The sequence below is a fragment of the Salminus brasiliensis genome, chromosome 6 (assembly GCF_030463535.1).
Source record: "Salminus brasiliensis chromosome 6, fSalBra1.hap2, whole genome shotgun sequence".
NCBI classification, from domain to species: Eukaryota; Metazoa; Chordata; class Actinopteri; order Characiformes; family Bryconidae; genus Salminus; species Salminus brasiliensis.
The window spans coordinates 39,029,955-39,050,474 of record NC_132883.1 but is presented as its reverse complement, the minus strand read 5'-3'; the positions used below and the strand labels follow the sequence as shown (position 1 = coordinate 39,050,474).

General features: G+C 38.3%; 3 protein-coding genes across 4 annotated transcripts; 1 reads left to right on the top strand and 2 right to left on the bottom strand.

Annotated features, from left to right (window-relative positions):
* Positions 1–1,959: 1,959 nt before the first annotated feature.
* On the bottom strand, positions 1,960–7,374 carry praf2 (PRA1 domain family, member 2). Its single transcript, XM_072682346.1, has 3 exons — positions 7,184–7,374; positions 6,442–6,659; positions 1,960–5,052 (listed from the first exon to the last, which is right to left on the bottom strand). Exons 1-3 carry the CDS (start codon positions 7,360–7,362, stop codon positions 4,913–4,915), a joined length of 537 nt encoding a protein of 178 aa, XP_072538447.1. The 5' UTR covers positions 7,363–7,374; the 3' UTR covers positions 1,960–4,912.
* Positions 7,375–9,131: 1,757 nt separating this feature from the next.
* On the bottom strand, positions 9,132–14,885 carry timm17b (translocase of inner mitochondrial membrane 17 homolog B (yeast)). Of its 2 annotated transcripts, none has more exons than XM_072682348.1 (6): positions 14,422–14,885; positions 13,932–14,031; positions 13,763–13,826; positions 12,782–12,910; positions 11,568–11,678; positions 9,132–11,298 (listed from the first exon to the last, which is right to left on the bottom strand). In XM_072682348.1, the coding sequence occupies exons 2-6, from the start codon at positions 13,989–13,991 to the stop codon at positions 11,210–11,212; spliced, it is 453 nt and encodes a 150-aa protein (XP_072538449.1). In that variant the 5' UTR covers positions 13,992–14,031; positions 14,422–14,885; the 3' UTR covers positions 9,132–11,209. The 2 variants fall into 2 exon arrangements, with proteins under 2 accessions (XP_072538449.1, XP_072538448.1); XM_072682347.1 differs by having other exon boundaries at positions 14,661–14,885.
* pqbp1 (polyglutamine binding protein 1) lies at positions 14,215–20,171 on the top strand. The gene is made up of 7 exons (XM_072682345.1): positions 14,215–15,522; positions 16,393–16,459; positions 16,570–16,681; positions 17,551–17,651; positions 17,976–18,203; positions 18,794–18,857; positions 19,165–20,171. Exons 2-7 carry the CDS (start codon positions 16,393–16,395, stop codon positions 19,340–19,342), a joined length of 750 nt encoding a protein of 249 aa, XP_072538446.1. The 5' UTR covers positions 14,215–15,522; the 3' UTR covers positions 19,343–20,171.
* The last annotated feature ends 349 nt before the right edge of the window (positions 20,172–20,520 follow it).

Here is a 20,520-nt window from a genome sequence, read left to right as displayed (position 1 = left end):
AAAGTCATACATCATGGGTCTTTCTGCAACTATGGGTGCTCCAGAGTTTTAAAAGAAAACTGAAAAGATCTTTTCTGTTGTGTACTGTTGTGGGCTGCCTACACTGTCTGTAGTTTGCAGAAACACCAGTGTGTAGGTCTGCATGAGACCTTAAAAACTAAAATTAGAATAAAGAATGTTTAATAGGTCATGACCTACAAAAGGTTGCAGGTTGAATGTATTATGGTATGAAGCCTAAATATATGTCCCATAGCCTTTATGCTGTACGATAACACACCTGTACACAAGTTTATCTCACCTTTAGTTGCAGGGTCCATTTCTTCAGCTTGGTTACCTCCTCAGTAGACCAACCGTACCTCGCCTCACCATGAAATATTCACCTCCTTGAGCAAACCGAGGCTCCTCTGGACTTTTCTTTTGCACAAACCATACATAAACCTATGCAGTCTACTTCCTATCAATAAAAAAGCAGTCTGATCTATTCTTGAGGTCTTCCCTGTGGCATGTCCAGTTATGTCCAGGATAAGTTTACATGTTTAACAGAATTTAAACCTACATATGAAGACAATAAAAAGAGCTAACAGTTAGTGAGAAGGTATTTTTAGTTAAATATAGATATACATATAAATAAAATGTATATTTATATATACACCACCTCATGGAGGTGGGTTTCCTCAGGCTCCGCAGTGCGCTGTAGTAGGCTAAGCTTTGTGTTTGAGATTAGTCCAGCTGAGCTGGTTAATTGGGATGACCATGCTGAAATCTTCTACAGGGAGGTGGGGGAGAGGACGAAATTTCTAGTTGGCTGCTTGGACTGGTATGAACGTTATGTTTTGTGTAGGCTTCACATACTTCACATGTATTGTCTTATTAGCAATATCTTAAGCATACAGATTTTCAGATTTTTGCAGATACCTTAAGTAACAAATGTATTCAAGATAGGATATGCTATCCTCCACTCTTAGACACCTGTAAATGGCCTCTATTGTTATTGGCTGATATGTGCCTAAATCAAAACACTTCAAACTTTGGTGTGAATAGGCAGGGCTAAAATGCTGTAGGATAAATAGGTGGAGATATATGCTCATTCTTTTTTTTTTCAAAATCAAGGGTATTAAAATTGAGTTTATCCTGCTTTTGTTGGGGAAAAACTGTCTCTATTGGCCAGAGAAGGCATTAGTACCATGGAGCATTGCAGTGAGGATTTGATTGCCTTCAGCTACAAAGGGATTAGTGAGGTAAGGATATTGAATGATTACCACACCACCTCATGCCAACTCCCCAACTCATCATAAAAAAATGGATGGAGCACCATCGTTCCACTGCTCCACAGCTCAATGCTGGGGGGCATTATACCCCTCTAGTCCAAGCCTGTCATCAGACATAGCGTCAACAGGTTCATCTTTATCTGCTCCAGAAAGTCCTATTCTATTGGCAGAACTTCTCTACAGGGTTTTCGAAACAGGATGTTTTAGCAGCTTAGTTTCCCTACATTCAAAGCGAAGGGGGTTATTTAATGTATATAATAAAAAACGACTATTACTATAATTATATAAAGTAGGACCTTTAAAACAGTGGTCTCCAACATTGTTCCTGGAGGCTCACTGTCCAGACCAACCAATCAACTAATTTCTGAGTTGATGTGGGTGGTCAAAGCAGGAAAAAAACCTTGAAGACCAGGGTTGGAGACCACTGAACCGTTTAACCAAGGAAAGAATCACTTATGGATTCAAAGGATATGGATAGTTTTATAGTTTCTATATATATGAAGAGCACATTTCTAAGGGTGTGTACAGACTGTATTTGGGAGTAAATGGTACTTTTGATTTTAAACCATGCTTACATAATAAATTAAACACTTATTTATTTTGTTAATTGTACAGTGTGGCTCCAACAGTTTATTTATGAAGTGGCAAAACGCCCCCTCCTGGAGACAAAAGGAAACACAGACTGCACAGGTCAGAAAGTCCAGTATATTTATAATCACTACAATGAATTCAAGAACTTGATGGCAGGGCGGTGTGTACTGTAAACGTTAAATACATATTGCATGACAAAAATAAAAAAAATACACAAAAGAAGTGAACAATTTTTTCCTTTAGGCAGTCTCACAGAAGGCAGACTTGGCAAAACAGAAAACAGGTAGGCACAAAATCTCCAATCCTAAACCCAAGTTAACTGGAGTCAAAAGTCCTCCAGCTAAAGTGCGAACACCCAGCTTTTGTTATTTTATTTTTTTATTTATATATATTTTGTTTCTTTTAATTTTATGAAGTTAACATGTTGTAATGTTTGCACAGGCCACATTTTTTGTTTCATTTATGTTAAACTGACCAAATAAACTGTCATGTATGCATTAAAATGTGCAGACGTGTGTTCTCTATAGAAGATGTGTACTTCTTTTCAGTTAGAAAATCAACAAAACAGGTAATTAAACCAAGGGTGCTCAAACTTTTGCATACTGTTATGAGAAATTCCACCAATTCTTAAAAAAAAGGACGTAAACAAAGTTATTTAGAGTGATTTGTTGTGAAATGTCCCATTCTAGAGAAACTAGTTTTGAGATTTGGCCTAAACGACAGGGACAAGGACACTTAGGGTAAAATAGTCCCCAAAGAATCCTTTTTTTTTTGCTGGCATTTTATGATTATTAACATTACATATTAAATTAAAGAAAAAAAATAGATTCACTGGTGGGTTTGGATAGAAAACAGAATGGCTACATTTGAGTCGCACACACTGCAAACTCTAGTTCTGTTCCCCACCACTGTAAAAAAAAATCTGAATGGTTTTGTTTATCTACAAAGAAGCATTTTACACCAAACTAGAGATAGAAAATTCAGGTCCAGACAGTAAAAATCCAGGATGCAGTGTGACCAGAGCTGTCCAGGCAGTCCAGGCAAAATCCTGGGACGGACTTTTACTTTCTGGACTCTACGCCAAACCCACTCTGAACGACTTTGTTTACTATCTCAACCATCAAATTATGTGGAAACTTTGAAAAATTGGTGGAATTCCCATTTGAATATGATCACACTGTTCTGTACTGTTGGTTATTACATACACTTAATGCTGTCCCTAGTGTATAAGGGGCTAATACATGTGTATACAGTTTTAGCCACAGGTTTTTAGCGCTAACACCTTCTGTCATACTGTTCTGAACAAGGCAGACAGGTTAGTGATGTATGGCAAAGAGATTCCGTCAGGCATTTGAACATTCAGTAAAAGACTGACCTACAGACAGAGTCAGAGAAGTTGTGTGCAAATGATTTTCAGAACACAAAAATACTTCATTAAAAGCACTTACCAAAATTAGTGAAAACCTCAAGTTAACTCAAAGATGTGATCATTTGTAGTGTGTAATTCAAAGCAACAAGAGCCCAGTTAAAAAGGCCATTACCTCACTTTCATTCACATCAACATCGGTCCTGATTAGAGGAGTAGTTAATGGATCACTGCTGATCCATAAATCAGAAAACAAATTACAAACACCATCGCTCTAAAGTTTGGAATCACATGTCACGTTAAGTCTTATTTATGCTCAAATTGGACACCCTAGTGTCCAAACTATTTTTCTGCTCATTTAGAGCTCAATTATTTATTCATTTCCTGAGTTTAATGATGCACTGCATGAAAATAAAACAAAACAACAAAAAAGTTATTAAAAGTTCATGTTTTCTGTCAAGTGTGTATAATTATGCTGCTGACGTTGCGGTGGTTTAAAAAGATGTGGTTGGCCTTCACGGCACTGGTGGCTTTATGTGATGGTCCTAACTACTGAAAGACTACAATTGGGGTGGCCAAACTTTTGTAGACATTTGTGTGGCTAGTTTCCCAGACCTGAATTCAAGCCTAATCTTGGACTAAACTGCAGTGTTAGTGGTGAATGGCCAGTGATTGGGAAATAAGTTGGGGGGCTTTTCACATTTCAGAGCTATACGAGAATTTTCATGATTATATGAGAAATAATTTACTGTATTAAACAGGCTTGTATTACCATTTAAATGAAAAACACCAGAAATTAAAAATGGTAAATTATATATATATATGTAATGATCTATTTACAATCTGAGCATGTTTATATTTATTTCAGCCTCTAGATCAACACTTTTCAAATTTCAGGCATTCTGGGTATGAATATTATTAATATTATTACTTCATTTGTAATGTTCTGCAGCTTTCTTGGGAATTTTAGACACATTCCAGCTCTGTTCATCACAGATTCAAAATATTAGTTGCCTTGTAATTATTTTGAAACCTGTGAAATTGCACAGGATTAACACTTCAAGCCTGAAAATACTGATTCCAAACCTTTGAACAATTCTTTATAAGATATGATTTACATTATGTCATGCTGACTGATGTACAAGTTGATTAAGTGCAATGTTTAAAAAAACAATCAACAATATAATTTTTAAATGGGGAGTGTATAGTGGAGGCATTATGGGCTAGTATAGGTATAAGCTGTATGTGTGCAACAAAAACGACCAACAACAACCAAAATCTTCAGAAAAGTACATATTTGGAAGCGATACACTTTACCATGAATGTAAAACAACACTAATGCTTATCCTAACTTGCCTGACTGCAGTAAAATCACAAGAGTTAAATCAACACCTACAGTAAAAGCAACGTAACTTAAACGTACACTGTCTGTGTTCAGTTAACATGTGATACTGCCTGCACTTCCCATCTTCCACGAAAACTCACCAGAAGTCCATTATACTTCATTTAAATGGGTCCCCTCCTTCCTCCCAAACATGTCCCACCCAAACATCCCCTTCCCCTAGACCCTCCCTAAACATGTGAGGGATCATTGGCACTGTAGTAAAAACATACCGCTAATCGTGTTGACCGTGACAGGCCCTAGGAAAAGGTTTCTGAAGACAAGGTTTTGGGACAGGGATGCAGACTATGACCCTGCTTCTTGCTCCTGACCGAGTGCCTCCAGCAGCATTCCCATGGGTGTCCTCTTCAGCCCTATGCTCTCCAGCCTGTTTTCCAGTTTGTTCTTTAAGCTGCGCAACCTCGTTGAGGCATGGACCAGGATCACTGAGAAAGAAGTAGAAGAAGGATGGAGCAGAACATCACTGACAGTCAGAACAGTCGTCTAGAACAAGCTTTTCATTTTTCAGAAGACATTTCTGAGGAGGTGCAGAAAAAAATGGGACCCCTAGTAACCGTGCAAGGTTACAACCACCTTTACTCAGCGGTCTAATGCGCTAGCACAATGGCCTAGGAATCCTGAGCCATGCCGATCTGCCATTAGTGGCCGGAATACAATTGGCCAATGGAGCCAAATTGGCCATGTTCTCTCGCCTCAGCACTCTTAAAGCAATACTGTTGTTTGTTGTTCATGGATATTCTTTAGAAATGTGCAATTACTGGTTGAAATGGTTTATCCCCATTCCATACTCTGATACTGTAGTAAAACTAACAAAGCAAAATGAACAAAGATGCTTAGAACAACATTTACATTTACATTTATGGCATTTAGCTGACGCTCTTATCCAGAGCGACTTACAAGGTAACTCGTATTACAGAGGTGGGTCAGTGTAGTATTAGGAGTCTTGCCCAAGGACTCTTATTGGTGTAGCGCAGCATAGTCACCCAGCCTGGGAATCGAACCCCAGTCTCCCACATGGTGTGGTAGCTCAGTGGCAGGTAGTGGTGTTATCTGTTGCGCCACACCAACCACTACAACAACAGACTGACCACCCCAAAGTCCAGACTTCCACATCATTTCATGTGTTTGGTGTTACTTGTATAGTGAAAAGCAGAAGCGTACTAAGCTATGGGGATTTCTTTGCATAACAACAAGTAAATCTCTAAAAAGAATGGGATATGCAATATAAGCAAAGGGTGGCCAAAACAAATTCTGAGAATTTTTACTTTTCCCAAAGGCAAACATCTATAGCTTGTACATAATGGCTGTTTTTACAGGGAATTAAATAAATGAAGGATAATCTCTGACTTTCGCACAGCACTGTGTCATTTAAAAGAACCTTGTAGGTATAAATTAATTACTGCATCCATTAATGGATCAGCACATACTCATACCAGTCCATGCACTGCTACGTTGGTATTACTGCTGTTCTAGGGGCGGTGCTTCTACAGTGCTTCTTTGATTTGCACACCAGATGGCAGCTGATGAACTGACCAATGAGTGTAGATACAAGGTAGGGACACCTACTGAACCAGCAACTCAGTATATATTCAGTATATATTGTGAAATATTGCAACAGGCTCTTCCTCCACTAAGAATTACAGAAATTGGAACATTTCAAGCTTGCACCATGTCTGAGAGGATTAGGCCTTGTACCCAACAATTTCCTGGCTACGTAAAGGCCTTGCATGGCTACAACAACTTCAGCCTAAAAGATCAACTCAAAGATGCAACAATACGCCATGTCTCTACAGATCACTGAGGGAGATACTCACTTGAAATGGGGAAGGTAATACCAAAGAGGAACACGGCCACATCTCCCAGGACTGACAGCAGAAGATAGCTGGAGCCCAGGATTGCAATCAGGCAAAGAGAAGGGTGGTTTCTCCGAAAGCGCCGGACTACAGCCTTGTTCTCTGCAGCCCACACGAAGCCCAGAAACACCAGAACCACCACGACTGCCCCAAGGAGGAGCTGTAATGGCTGGAAATACCTGCACAAGGTAAGGGTTTACAGAGTAAACATGAGGGGTAGGATGAGAGGAGTGAATGCAGTGGAAGGTGGACAACATGATGGCATACAGGAACATATAAGGGATAGAAAAACAGGGCCTGGACCTGAAGTGGGAGGTGTGAACTGTATAGGTCTGAGAAATGAAAGGAAATATTCTGGTCGGGGCCAAGTGAGGATCTGCCATTTTATTAGGATGTAAGCAACCAACCCTTCCATCCGTACAAACCAACTAAACAGACTTTCAGACTACAGAATACAATTTGGTTGCCTGCTGCTTCTCTAATAAGGGTTTCAGCAGAAAAACGAGCATAAGCATAATTATCACCACAAATTAAAGCTTCCACCTCCTCTGCATGTTTAACAGATGAGGAATTAGCCTGGTGCTGTGTGTTTCCAAAATCTAACAATGGTCTAAAGCTGTAAGAACCTGCAGGCTCTCTTCACAACACAGCACAGCACAGCAGTGGTGCTGAATGGATGAACACGTCACGATGGTTTCCTTACCCGACCAGAAGCAGGAAAGCTAACGCGGAGGCAAAGTAGTTACTCTGGTAATACAGCAAGTTGTTAATGATCCGGTTGTTACATTTCTCTAAATTGCGAACATCTGGCGCGGAGAATCGAGCCGAGCTCAAAACAAAATCATCCAGGGTTCGCAAAGGCGGAGGCTGAACGTCCACCATTTTCGACAGTCCTGTAGAACTACATTACCCAACATGCAATGCAGCCTCAGCTGATTAGACTGCATGGGTTCTGTATCATAACAATACAGTTTTATTGTATTATTTTTAATTATTTTAATTATTTTTTTTAATAACATGAATGCTCCTGTTAGGATATGTGTATTATAAATAAAAAACGAAAAACGTATTTTTTTGTTAATTAAAATCTATCTATCTATATATACATACATACATATATATTTTTAATTACTATATATATATATATATATATATATATATATATATATATATATATCAATACAAATAATGAAATTACCACCCTGTTACATTTTATTTTTAATATGGCTCCCATGTCTGCACTTTGCCCTTGAAAAAAATGTTTTTGTAGAATGTGAAAGTAATGCAAAAATATTTTCATAATTTTGGGAATATTATGGCATAATTCATAGACGTCAAATTAAAAGATAGGATTTCGCTAGGTATGTTTTGTTAACAGCATACCACAATGCAATGTAATCCACAACTCATTTAAACTGTTAATTATTTAGATGGCAATTCATGGGTAGATTATCATATATTTTACATTATCATAAATATTTTAAGAATATTACAAATTGAAGAAAATAACATTAATTAGATGTTAGTTGTTGTTTTATCAAATTGGAATTGAATGCAATAAAATACTCCCATCATGTGCACTTTAAACTGAAGGTCCATCATCACATGATATTGCCATTTAGCAACAAATATATTTGACCATATTGTATAAAACATCCAACTAAAATGGTTTTATTTCACTTTTTTGTTCCTTGTTGTGTTGTGTTTATAGTTCAGCTATACCATTAAAAACCACTGACAGGTGAAGTGAACAACAATGTCAAGTCAGTTCTTGAAGTTGATGTGTTGGAAGCAGGACAAATGGGCTCAGAAGACAAACTGTGATGATCTTTTGGAGTACTCCCAGTATTCAGTTGTCAGAAAGGAGACCAGTCAACTGACAACAGGGTCACTCTGTGACTCTTTCACTCTATTTTTCAATGGTCTGGACCCCACAGAACCACCACAGAGAGGTAGTATTTGGACTGCTGACATTTTTAAATACTGCGTCCACTCATTGTCCACTCTAGACCCCCTTCCTAGTTGATGTTAAGTCAGAGACAGAAGCTCTCTGATCTGCTGCTGCACAGTTTGTGTTGGTCATCCTCTAGTCCTTTATCAGTGGTCACAGGATGCTGCTGCCCACACGATGCAGTTGGCTGGATGTTTGTGGTCCGGCAGTGACACAGTGACACTGAGGGGTTTAAAAACTCCAGTAGCACTGCTGTGTCAGAATCACCTGTACCAGGACAACACACACTACTAACACACCACCATGTCACAGTGTCACTGCAGTGCTGAGAATGACCCACCACTAAAATAATACCTGCTCTGTGGTGGGCCTGTGGGGTCCCGGCCATTAAAGGACAGAGTGAAGAGGTGCCGAGTTCATTACAAACCACGTATGGTGATAACGTCCTGATATGACTGTGTATAATATAACTATATGCTTCTTATGTACCTTCAAAATAAGGGCTTGGCTTGCTTGTGTTTACTCTAAACTTGTGTAGGTTTGTACCAATAACACAGGCACATACTGGAAAGGGTTAGTAAATGAAGCTTCATCTGGACATACTTAATGTGTTCTTACTAAGAATATATAAGTTACAATTTTTCTACTGCTAAAATCTACTGCTTTAAATAGAAAACACAAACAATCCAGTTAAGTCAACCATAAAATACTTTATTTACACATCAACACTTTCTCCTCTCTTATAGTGCACAATAAATAATACATCAGAAGTAGCTAAAATAGAAACAGACAAGCCCTGTCCCTTGAGATTGAAATTAAGAGTTTACGTTTATGTTGTATGAGTGCAAAGCTGTAAAGCTGGATCAGGTAGTTCTAAATAACCAACCTTTAAATGTGATTTGAGAGAAGTGAAGATGACTGATTGAGAAAAGTTTTGCTTTGAAAACTAGATCTACATCTCTGTAATGCTTATCATTTAAGTGTATTATACTAATGTATCATTTTGTCAATATCGTGTTGAATTGTTTAAGAAGGACATGCAGTGTCATTAATGCAAAGCACCAGAAGCTATTCAAGAACAATAGCAACCCATTGTGGAGTAGTCTGTTAGACGTGAGTGAGTCAGTGAGTGAGGCCCCGTCCACACATTTGCAGATATTTTTAAAAACATGTTTTCATCATCTCCAACAGTGTTTCTAACTATTTCCTTTTCCACACGAGAATGCAAAAACGGCTCTAAAATCAATGTGTGAGCATGTCAGGTCAGCATTTGCTGTCAAATTCCTTAAGAAGCAAGCATAACGTGTATGCACAAAGCTATGTTTTAAAAATATATATCCGGTAACATGTGGCTCAAGTTACAAGCTAGAGGGGTATTCCGAAAGCAGGATTTCTAAGTTGGCCAGGTAGCTTAAGCCCAAAGGTCAGGACTGTCCAATGGGAATGTTTTGCAGCTTTTCTCCTATTGGACAGGCTCAAATGATCTGGCTAAACTGAGAAATCTTGCTTCGTGAGACGTCCCCGAGGTCCATGAGGTGCTTCTGAAAAAAATTAAGAACTTGAGATCTGCTGACATACAGTATAAACGGACTACTGAACACTAAGCAAGAGCGCCCAGTGGCTAAATAGCCAACAGACACACAAAACTCCTCCCGAATGGATCATTAGATCCAGTAGGAGTGCACCGGATGCAGTGCGTAAAGTGTGTATACTGTATGTGCTGTAAAGATTGCAGCTTCAGGGCCGTGTGACATTATGCTGAGGATCTGAAAATATACTGCTCACTGCTCAGAAATAACTGCTCTACACACACACACACACACACACACACACACACACACACACACACACACACACACACACACACACACACACACTCTTAAAAATTCAGATTGTTCTTCAGTTCATATCAAAGTTAATCAAAAAACTGTTTTGAGCCCGATATGGCAATATTTTTATCAAAACAGTGATGCATTTTGTGAATATCATCAGTGCTTAAATAACACTGACCAACTGCACACTTCCTTATAGATGAAGTGAGCGCTGTACTCAGTGTGGGTGAGTATTTGGACAGTAGTTTTTACAGAATCTGTTGCTATTGATGCATTTTGTCTGCATGTCAAAACATTGTGATAATCCTTCAATTATCTTTATTATCCCAAATATTGTGATTGAATATTTTTACCATATTTCCCAATTTTGTTATTATCTCGAGAAAACAACTTTTCATTTTCTCAAAATTTAATGCAAGGTTATGATAATACCACAAATAACTCAAGTTTGGAAAAACGAATAGATTGAACTTGTTAACACAAGAAAACAGTAAATAAAACAACGGCCTTCTGCATAAAATTGCTACAATGTGTGTCTGAATTAAATATTGCCCAAGTACAAATTCATTTTCTCTAAAGATAATATATTTTATACAAATGTGTGCCTGTCTCAACTGCTTTAAAATACACAATTATCAAAATTATATGAAGTATAATAATAATAATAAAATGATTGATGCTTGCATTATGCATCTCAGCCCATCTTCTGTTGGACCTTCCCAGTTCAATGAGAACGAATACTGAAGTGTATAATCACAGCTCATACATAAATAATATAAATGACAAACAACTTACTACCCCTGAGCAATTGCTATATACGCAGACTTCAGGAAGGGTAAGGTGCAGACCCATTAAGCGTCCAGAAGACACCTTAACACGTGAAGGTAGTAGATAAGTTCTGCCTCCCCGTCTGCAGAGTCACAGTCACTATGGCAACACGATAGTTCTACTGGTACTGTCCATAACCACGATTGTCCTGCCCATGACTTCCGTCTTTAGGAGGAAGCTGACTGGGGTCCTCCAAAAATGGACTCGCTGAAGAAAGAGGGATAGGGTGAACATCAATACTAGCCAAATCCAGTCCAAATAGAGTTTTAGGTACAATTCCAGGGCTAAAGATCAATGGAGAGGATGACGGGTCACACTGATCTTTATGGCCGGAATTTTGTCTTGCAGTGAAGCTTTCTAGCTCAAACATATCATCAGTTTTGATGCTGGAAGAAAGAGTGCGAACACTGTCTGGTGATGTAAATCCAGATCACATGTAGTTCTATTTAAGGTCACAGACAAACAAAACCACTCACGATTCTGGAACTGCTGAGCTGTGTATCTGGTGAGTAAAATGCCAAAGCCCTCAATCAGGGCCAACAGAATCCCCCCCATCATGGCAGAGCCCACCATAGCTAAAGGTCCACCTGAAACACACACAGGTACAATTTGCACAATTTGGCATTAGTTAAATACACCTCAAATCAACCCAAGAAAAGGTTTCTAACAGACTGATCAGATTTTTTTACATTCAGAAAAAATGCTGCCTCTAGAGTTTATATGATCTTTAAAAGTACGTGGGATCTTAATTCATAATTCTGATGTACTTTAGTGTGGATTTAAAAAAGGCAAAAGCTTCTTCAATTAGCAAAAATGTGGGTTATAAAATTAGCAACATAACCAAAAACTGTTTAAATAAACCCTTTATTTACTTAATCTCAAGTCAGAATAACCATTAAGCATCAATTATTCATTTTTAGTGTCAGAAAAATATATATTTTTAGATATTTCCATATATTCTTCTTATATTGCACAATTATTACAATTTACAATTAAACAGAAATCTCCGCAACTAAATATAACACTAAATACCCAGTTTAATCTTTGTCGGTTAGGCTATGTATCATCATAGTACGTCACATAGCATAGTGTGTTTTATGCATGTTTAATTAAATTTAAAGCATGTTTAATAAAAAACAAAGCATAATTCATTTTATTTTCAATTCATTCATAGAGAAATTTAGTTAAAATAACATTTATATTTGATGTTGATAGTACAGTATTTTTAAAATTGACAATGTTTGTCCATCAAAACATATCAAATATATGAAAGAAATAAATATGACGTATCATGTTTTAACAAAATGGCCTAATGTATTGCAATATTTATGCCATATCGCCAATTATTAGCTTTCATTCTTTTTGGGAGACTTGTTTCCAAACTTTTGGCGTTTTCACTTCTTTGACTTTCCTCTTCCTTATGCCAGTAAATTCTCTTATATGAATCTCCTGACAATTAAAAACTTGCTTAATAATAAAATTTAAATAAATAAATGATGCCCCTGTGGCCTTCACGAATACTGATTTTAAAGAGTTGTGATAATCCACACAGTTAAGAGTATTTTATATTTACGGATTTTAATGTTATACTCCAATCAGCAGCTTTACTGACAGATATGATTGTCAGTTCTTATAAGCAGAAACATAAAGGGTCCAGTAAAGTGCAGCTGTGATACAGTTACACACTTACTGCGGGCTGCCAGGATGGCTCCAGTCATGGCTCCACTGGTGATGGAGTTCCAGGGATCTTCTTTACCCCTCAGCCGCACCAGGCCACAGTCTATGGTGGAAAAGAGGCCTCCCCACACTGCAAAACTACCTACAACAAATACACACACACACATTCATATATACATATGGCCTGTACAGTTCAGATCAGAAATGACTTATTTAATTAGATTAGATATATAGAAGCAGAGCATGGTAATAAACACATCAGTAAATCTTCATCTAGTGTCTGGTCAGGTACAGAGCGTCTGATCATAGTACCTTAGGAACTCATTGTGAATGGGAGGGGTAAACTGATATGGGCTGAACACACTTCTATATAAATGTACTTGATGTTTTTGTGACAAAACCAACAAAAACAATGTTTACAAAGTTTACATTTTTGGCATCTGGTTGACGCTCTTATTCAGAGCTTATCCAATGCAGAATTATGAGTCTTGCCCAAGGACCCTCATTGGTGTGGTGTGGTGGGCTTGCCCAAACAAGAAATTAAAACCTAGTCACAGGGTAGAGTGTTGTTATACGCTACACCAACCGCTACAAGCTTAATTCCAAATATGGACTTGACTGTTCAAAGTTTTTGGCAGTTCCAGTTTCCATGATACTGCCCCTTTAAACAATCCTAAAATAGGAGGAGCTGCAGCAGTTCATGTCTGCCCTGCTAAGCTTTTACTACAGGTGTCCTAAGGGACCAGTTTTAGTCTCATATGGTAATAAAGACAGACATGAATGAACCTGCTAGCATAATCATATCTGTAACACTGACAACCTGCCAGCACTTGTTCATTATTAGTTACCAGATCATTTTTGGTGCTCAATCAAGAGCAACACTGATACACTCTGCAAATCCAGGTCAGTGTGTGCTTGTCTTTGACAGTACCAGTAAGAGAACAAAGAGGCAGGAGAAGAATAGAGACGAAATCAGGACAAAAGGGAAACTCACCGCCAATCTGAGGTGCTCTAATTCTCACAGCGTTCGCACTGCCTTTCAGCCGGTGTCGTACGCCCTGAGAAACAGAGGGGATTATTCATAATCAGAAGAACTCAGCATGAAATGAAGCTAATGTAATAAGAGGCTTTTTTTTTGTATTTTTAGACACTGAAACACGTACCATAGGAGCATTCCTGAAGCCTTTGATGGACTGAAACACTCCCCCACCGATGGCCCCCATCGTGAAAGCACCACCGCAGTCATCTACTATTCTCCATGGACTGAAAGGGGGGTATTATGAGAAAGAGAGAGAATATATGTAAACATATATGTAAAAAATAATGAATAATAATAATAATAATAATAATAATATTATATATATATATATATATATATATATATATATATATATATATATATATATATATATATATATATGATAATGGGACGGGGTGGTAGAAAAAAAAAAAAAGAGTGTGATAAATAGACAGACAGACAGACAGACAGACAGACAGATAAGAGACAAAACATAAAAAAACAGTGGGAAGAAAAGTGGGAGAAACAAAAACTTCCAAAAAAAAAAAAGAAAGAAAACGAGAATAAGACAAGCAACAGATCACATGATCAGGATTAAAACTGCTGTTTCTGTGTTTCCACTGATGTAAGATCACCTGTGTTTGCATCTACGCTGCTGTAAGTCTACCAGCTCGACCCTGAAGTGTTTGTGCTGTTAGCCAGGCTCGCTAACCGAGGACTGCACTCAACGTGTCCCCTCCCTGTTCACCAAAGGAAACCGAGCAAACACAAACACACACGGGGGAAAGGGAGTCCTCTGAGCGGAGAGGCAACACAGGCCTTTTAGCCGGGGGTTTAGTTGAGGAGCAAAGCTGTCATATAAGTTGTACTTTACCAGGGTTCACGGGCATATTCCTCCATGATCGACCGCTGACGTCAGCGCCGTGACGCAGCTGCCTGGCGGGGTTTTAGCGCCACCTGATGTTCAGGATTGGGACTGTTTTTCCACTCGAGTTTACCTGCCGCAAAACCTCCATAGACAACGAACTTAAATATGTTTAAATAAGACTTTTGTGAACATTTTATATTTAGTAGCTTGATTATTATTATTTGAGACTATTTTAAATTATGAATATAAGCACAGTTATTGTATAGTTATATAATATAGTTACACATTTAATACACATTATTTTACAGTACAAACAGTTTTCTGTAGAGGATGATTGACCAGGGGTGTTCAAAACATTTGCACACACACACACACACACACACACACACACACATACACACACACACACACACATACACAATAATACATGTATATATATGAGCGGTGGACGGGTGTGTAACTTTTCAGAGGAAGGAGAAAATCTTCTTAACCTTTAGTGGAAGACAATGTAAAAATATTTCATTTTGGAGCATTTCTTCCGGTCACGATTCAACATGAAATTTCGATATAATATAAATAACTACTTCCATAATATGCCAGAAAAGGAAAAAATCTATTTTATCAATGTTTACATTTTTTTGTTGTACATAATATGATAATATATATTTATAAAACAAGAAACCCCATCTACATCATATTTGTACATTATGATAATAATAAAAAAAAAAAAGCTACATAAACAAACAAAAATGTCTCCTGGAGCTTATGGAGACCGCTGGGGAGGAGCGTGACGTCATTTTCTGCGACGAGGGAAGGAGCTGTTAGCCTCCTTTGAATGAGACGTTAGAAGTGTGTGACTTTTAATAAGGTAAATAACGCGAATTTGTTCATTTATAAAAGTTTTAAGGTTGTATTGTGACTTGTGGCATTAGTGTGCAGGGCTATCTAGGTGAATGTTGCGGACAGTGGCTTAAATAGCAGCCTGCTGACGCTATCTAGCTGGCTAAGCTAGCTAACTCATGGCTAACCTAAAACGCTGGGTAACGTTGTTGTTTTATTCTGACTCTGCACAGTAGCACCATCAAGACCCCTTAATGTCACGGGTACATACCTAGGGGTTACATTGGAGTACCACAGTCCAAAATGTCCAGTAAAAGCTAGGAACCGAGCAGAATTACAATGAGCTAAACATTGGTCCTCGAATCTGGTTCTCGAAAAGCCCTGCATTGTACATTTTAGAGCCCCATCTGCTCTCAACACATTTCATACAAGTATATATAAGAAGTCCTCCCTGAGGTGTTAGATTAAACATTAAAGCATGCAGGGTAGGATATTCCAGGACCAGGATTTGAGAACCACTGAGCTAGAACTCTTCACCTTGCTTTCCAGAGTGTAGTTGTATCCTCTGGTTGTTGGGGCTGTAGTATATAGGTATATGGAGTCTTTGACATTGTAGTCAACATGAAAATGTCACCATTCCTGTATTCCTCACCGTTCCTCACCATTTCTACATTCCTATTATAACCTATTAAAATCATAATCATGCTTCCACCACCTCCACCTACCTGGGTTTTATATAAACATGTTTTTTTTTCTTTCCCTGCTAGCCTGAGAATGCAAAAGGAAGCCATATAGATACCATTACTTCTAGGAAGCGTAAAAACACACTTTTCATACAGGGTATATTTCGCTAGGTATTAAATCAGTGTGCAATTTCTCTTTTCTTTGTTTCCCCCAGATGCCTCTGCCACCAGCTCTTCTGGCTCGTCTGGCCAAGAGAGGAATCCTGAAACACTCAGAACATGGTACAATGTCAGCTTACGTTGTCAAGCAGCTGCATCTCTTGATTTGGTGAACATATCTCTTGGTGTTGGCCTACGCCTGACTGTATATGTTTCTCTTCTCCTGTCACAAGACACTGAGGAGGAAATCATTGCTGAAGACTATGATGACAACAATGTAGACTATGAAGCTACACGGATTGAAAATTTACCCAACAACTGGTACAAAGTATTGGACCCCACCTGGTAAGTGGTTCCTGTATTTGTACTAGGTTCCTATTCTTTTTTTACATAACCTATTTCAAGCAAACAATGGTTCTACTTTTCCTTATATACCGTTTTACCACGCAAGGAATCATTTAAGCTTTGAGTTCCCAATTTCCAGCACTGAATATCAAATGTAAAGCTTTTTTTGCCATCTGCAATGAAAAGTGTATTCGCAAGGCCTACAGTAAAGCATACTAACAATACTGGACATTAAGTAACTACTACCACATGGGGTTAAACACAACACAAGACAGGACAACGTTATTACACAGCACCCGTCATTTATGTAAATCTTAAATGTCCCACATTTTTCTTTTGTAGAATATAGGCCCTACATTGTCTTTGCCTTCTTATAACTTCAAATATGAATGAATAGGACTAAATATTTGCTGACTGGACAAGTAAATTTATGGTAACGTGTTGGTTTTTCTAACAGCACAAAAAACTCAAAACAGTCTGTTTTTGCATCTTAGTTTCCAGTTATGGACTCCAATAAGATGGGAGAGAATGGCCCATTTAAAGATGTTAACATACTACGTCAAAGAGCCAATAAAGTTTGTTCCTCAGTGATATAAGCACATTTGCCACAAATAATTGTCCTGTGTGAGCCCTGCAGTCTTTTTCAAACTTTTGGCCCAGATTGACCATTAACAAAACCGTATGAGCCACACTGTGCAGATGGTTTTGCATAAAACTATGTATCTGAGTCAGGTGAAGGGGGAAAAAAAAAACATCACCAACCTAATGCCATAAATCCCATGGCTCAATTTCCTGTTGTGTTTTCTTTCATCGTTCATTGTGCTGTATAAATATCTAGTGACACAAACATCCTTTGTGTTTGACCTCAGTGGACTCCCGTACTACTGGAACGTGGAGACAGACTTGGTGTCTTGGCTGTCACCCAATGACCCTGGTGCAGTCATCACTAAAGCAGTCAAGAAGCAAAGAGGTAAGGACCCGAGGGAAGGAATGCATGAGTGTATACAGTGTAAAACCTGTTATTTCTCTCAGTTGAACAAAAGTAGTCTGCTGCTCAGATTTGATTTAGTTATTTTTATTAGGCCCTAAACACACTGACTGTCTGCTATGGATGTTTGGGGAAACTGCATAAAAGGTTTCCATTTATTTAACTTCATACATTTTAAACAATACGTTACATAGAGCTGTTAAAGCACAGATTGATTTTAGAATTTGAAGATATAAGTAGATGAATCCATATTAATTTAGAGAGATGAGAAAATTGTAAACATATTTTTGATGCCTATGCTTTTAGTGGAGATTGTGGATGATCGAACAGAAAGTCATCACGAGAAGTTGGAGAGAGAACGAGAGCGTGACAGAGAACGAGAGAGAGACCGGGATCGGGACAGAGAGCGAGAACGGGAGAGGGATGATGGACGGGACAGGGACAGAGACCGGGATAGGGATCGAGACAGAGATCGAGACAGAGATCGAAGATTGAGGAGAGAAGACAGCGGCCCATACAACAAGTCCAAGAGAGGTAACGTTTGCATTTCTGAGCATCACATACCTTTCTGGCAATGAATGTTATTAGACACTTGTTAACATTATTTAAAAAAAGGTAATGTTTTTAAACATCATTTCTGATACTGTTAGCATGGTAAAAAAAAGCTAGCACTAATAGAGATTGGTTAATGTTAGAAACAACATTTCTGACAATGAATGCTACTAGGGACCAGTAAGCTTATGAAAATGCAAAATATGCTGACCATAAATGCTAGGAGAGACCAGTTAGCTTAGGAAAAGGTTAAAATGAATGCTAGTGGAGTGCTGTTAGTATTATGAAAATGCTAATAGAGATCAGTTAATATTATGAACAAGTTAATGTTTCTGACATTTCTGACAATGAACGCTTGTAGGGACCAATTAACATTGTGAAACTGCTAAGATTTCTGACAGTGAATCAATGACAATGATAACCTGGTTAGCATTACATGAATGTGATCATTAGTTCCTCATAGCTATTATTTAGTTCTAGCCATGTTGTCATTTTATGTAAACTAGTCCTTTAAATCTAAAAGAACATGCGACATGTGTGAAAGTATGAGTCTTTTTATTCTTGTTATGTAGGTGGAAACCGGAAGCTGGAAGAGATGGATCCTATGGATCCCAGTGCCTACTCAGATGCTCCAAGGTATGCAAAAGCTAATTTCCGTTTATGTAGTTTATCTGTCCTCTGTGTTATTTCATCCTGTAATCCAGCTCTGTGACAGGACAAAAAGAAGAGATAGTCTAAAATGAAATCACTTGATCTATTTAATGCCTTTTGAGGGCCTTTTATCTGGTGCTATTTAAAGACCTTAGAGTTAGAGCATTGATCTAAAGGCTGTTAATCTTCTTCCCAGCCTTCCATTTGACTTGAATAGAACTGCATCATGATCACTCTGTAGTTTCAGACATGGAAACCGTGTTGAATGTTCTGCTGATGTTTGTGTCTACAGGGGCTCATGGTCCACTGGCCTGCCCAAGCGCAATGAAGCCAAAACAGGAGCGGACACCACAGCAGCAGGACCTCTGTTCCAGCAGAGGCCATACCCCAGCCCCGGAGCAGTGCTAAGGGCCAATGCTGAGCTCACCAGACGCCTAGAGGAGGAGGAGGAGGACGACGACGATGACTAAGCAAGAATACAGCCTATATAGAGCCTTTATAAAAATGTAAGCAGTATCAGGTAGCAACAACCTGCAGGGACAGAAAGCACCTACCCTTTTTAAAACCACATTGGCAGCTATAAGAATTCCGGCTCACTTTCTTTACCCTGAATTGTGATTATGTAGTTGAACTAGAACGTTTTTTGTTTGTGGTTTTTTGAGTGAACAAAAGATCCTTAGGCAGATCTGATTAGGAGAAACTTCTTCCCTTAATCCCTTATATAATTCCTTATAACCGGTGTAGTCATCAGTCAGAATGATGTTGGGAGAGAAGAATAGCTGCAATTTTCATGCTTAATGTGCTAGCAAAGGCTTTGCATTGCTATTGGTGGCAGTACCTAGACCATCTTATCAAGTCACTTGCCCTGAGCCAGTCATTGCTCTCTTTTACAAAAGATAAAAGGTTCCTGTAAAGCTTAAGATTTGCCCTGCTGAGAAGGATCTTCTAATCAGGGGCTTTTTATGAACAGTTGATGATTGAATTAGGCCTATTAGGGGTTATTGAAACCACAAGGGAGGTTATAAAAGAGTCTGCCAATCTTTAAAGGGCTGAACAAAGGTTTATTAAGGCTCTATGGGATTTCTTGAGGTCTCTTTATTAACAAGGCACACTTTTAATGGTGTCCATGCATGTGTCCTGTTTTGATGGTTCCTATTTGACATTCAGTGTGTTTGTAAATAGACCCATGTATTATACATTTTGTAGTAAGGTGGCGCAGTGTTTTATTTGAACTAAGTGATCTGGAAGATTGGTGTAAAAAGAGTTTTATTTCCTGCTGGATTAAATCTTTTTATAATAGCTTCAAGTATTAACAGCTTGTTATTTGTATCTTGGAGATTATAAAATGTCAGTCAATAAGAGCCAAAGCAGCAACCAAGGCACTGCTTCTGAATTTATGAACAGAAAGCGCAGAACAGTGTTGCTATTGTTTGAAAGTGAGCTGCAGCTTTAAGAAACGTCCTTTGGATTCTGGTTGACACAAATACAGCGGCTAACTGTAATTCAAAATTACAGTGCAGCATGTAGTCAAATTTCTTTGGCACTAAAAACTAGATACCTCAACATTAATAATGTTAACATGGGGAGGGCTTTACTATCATACAAAAAAGGTTAAGATAAAGTTGTTCTTTAAAAATCTTAATTTTCT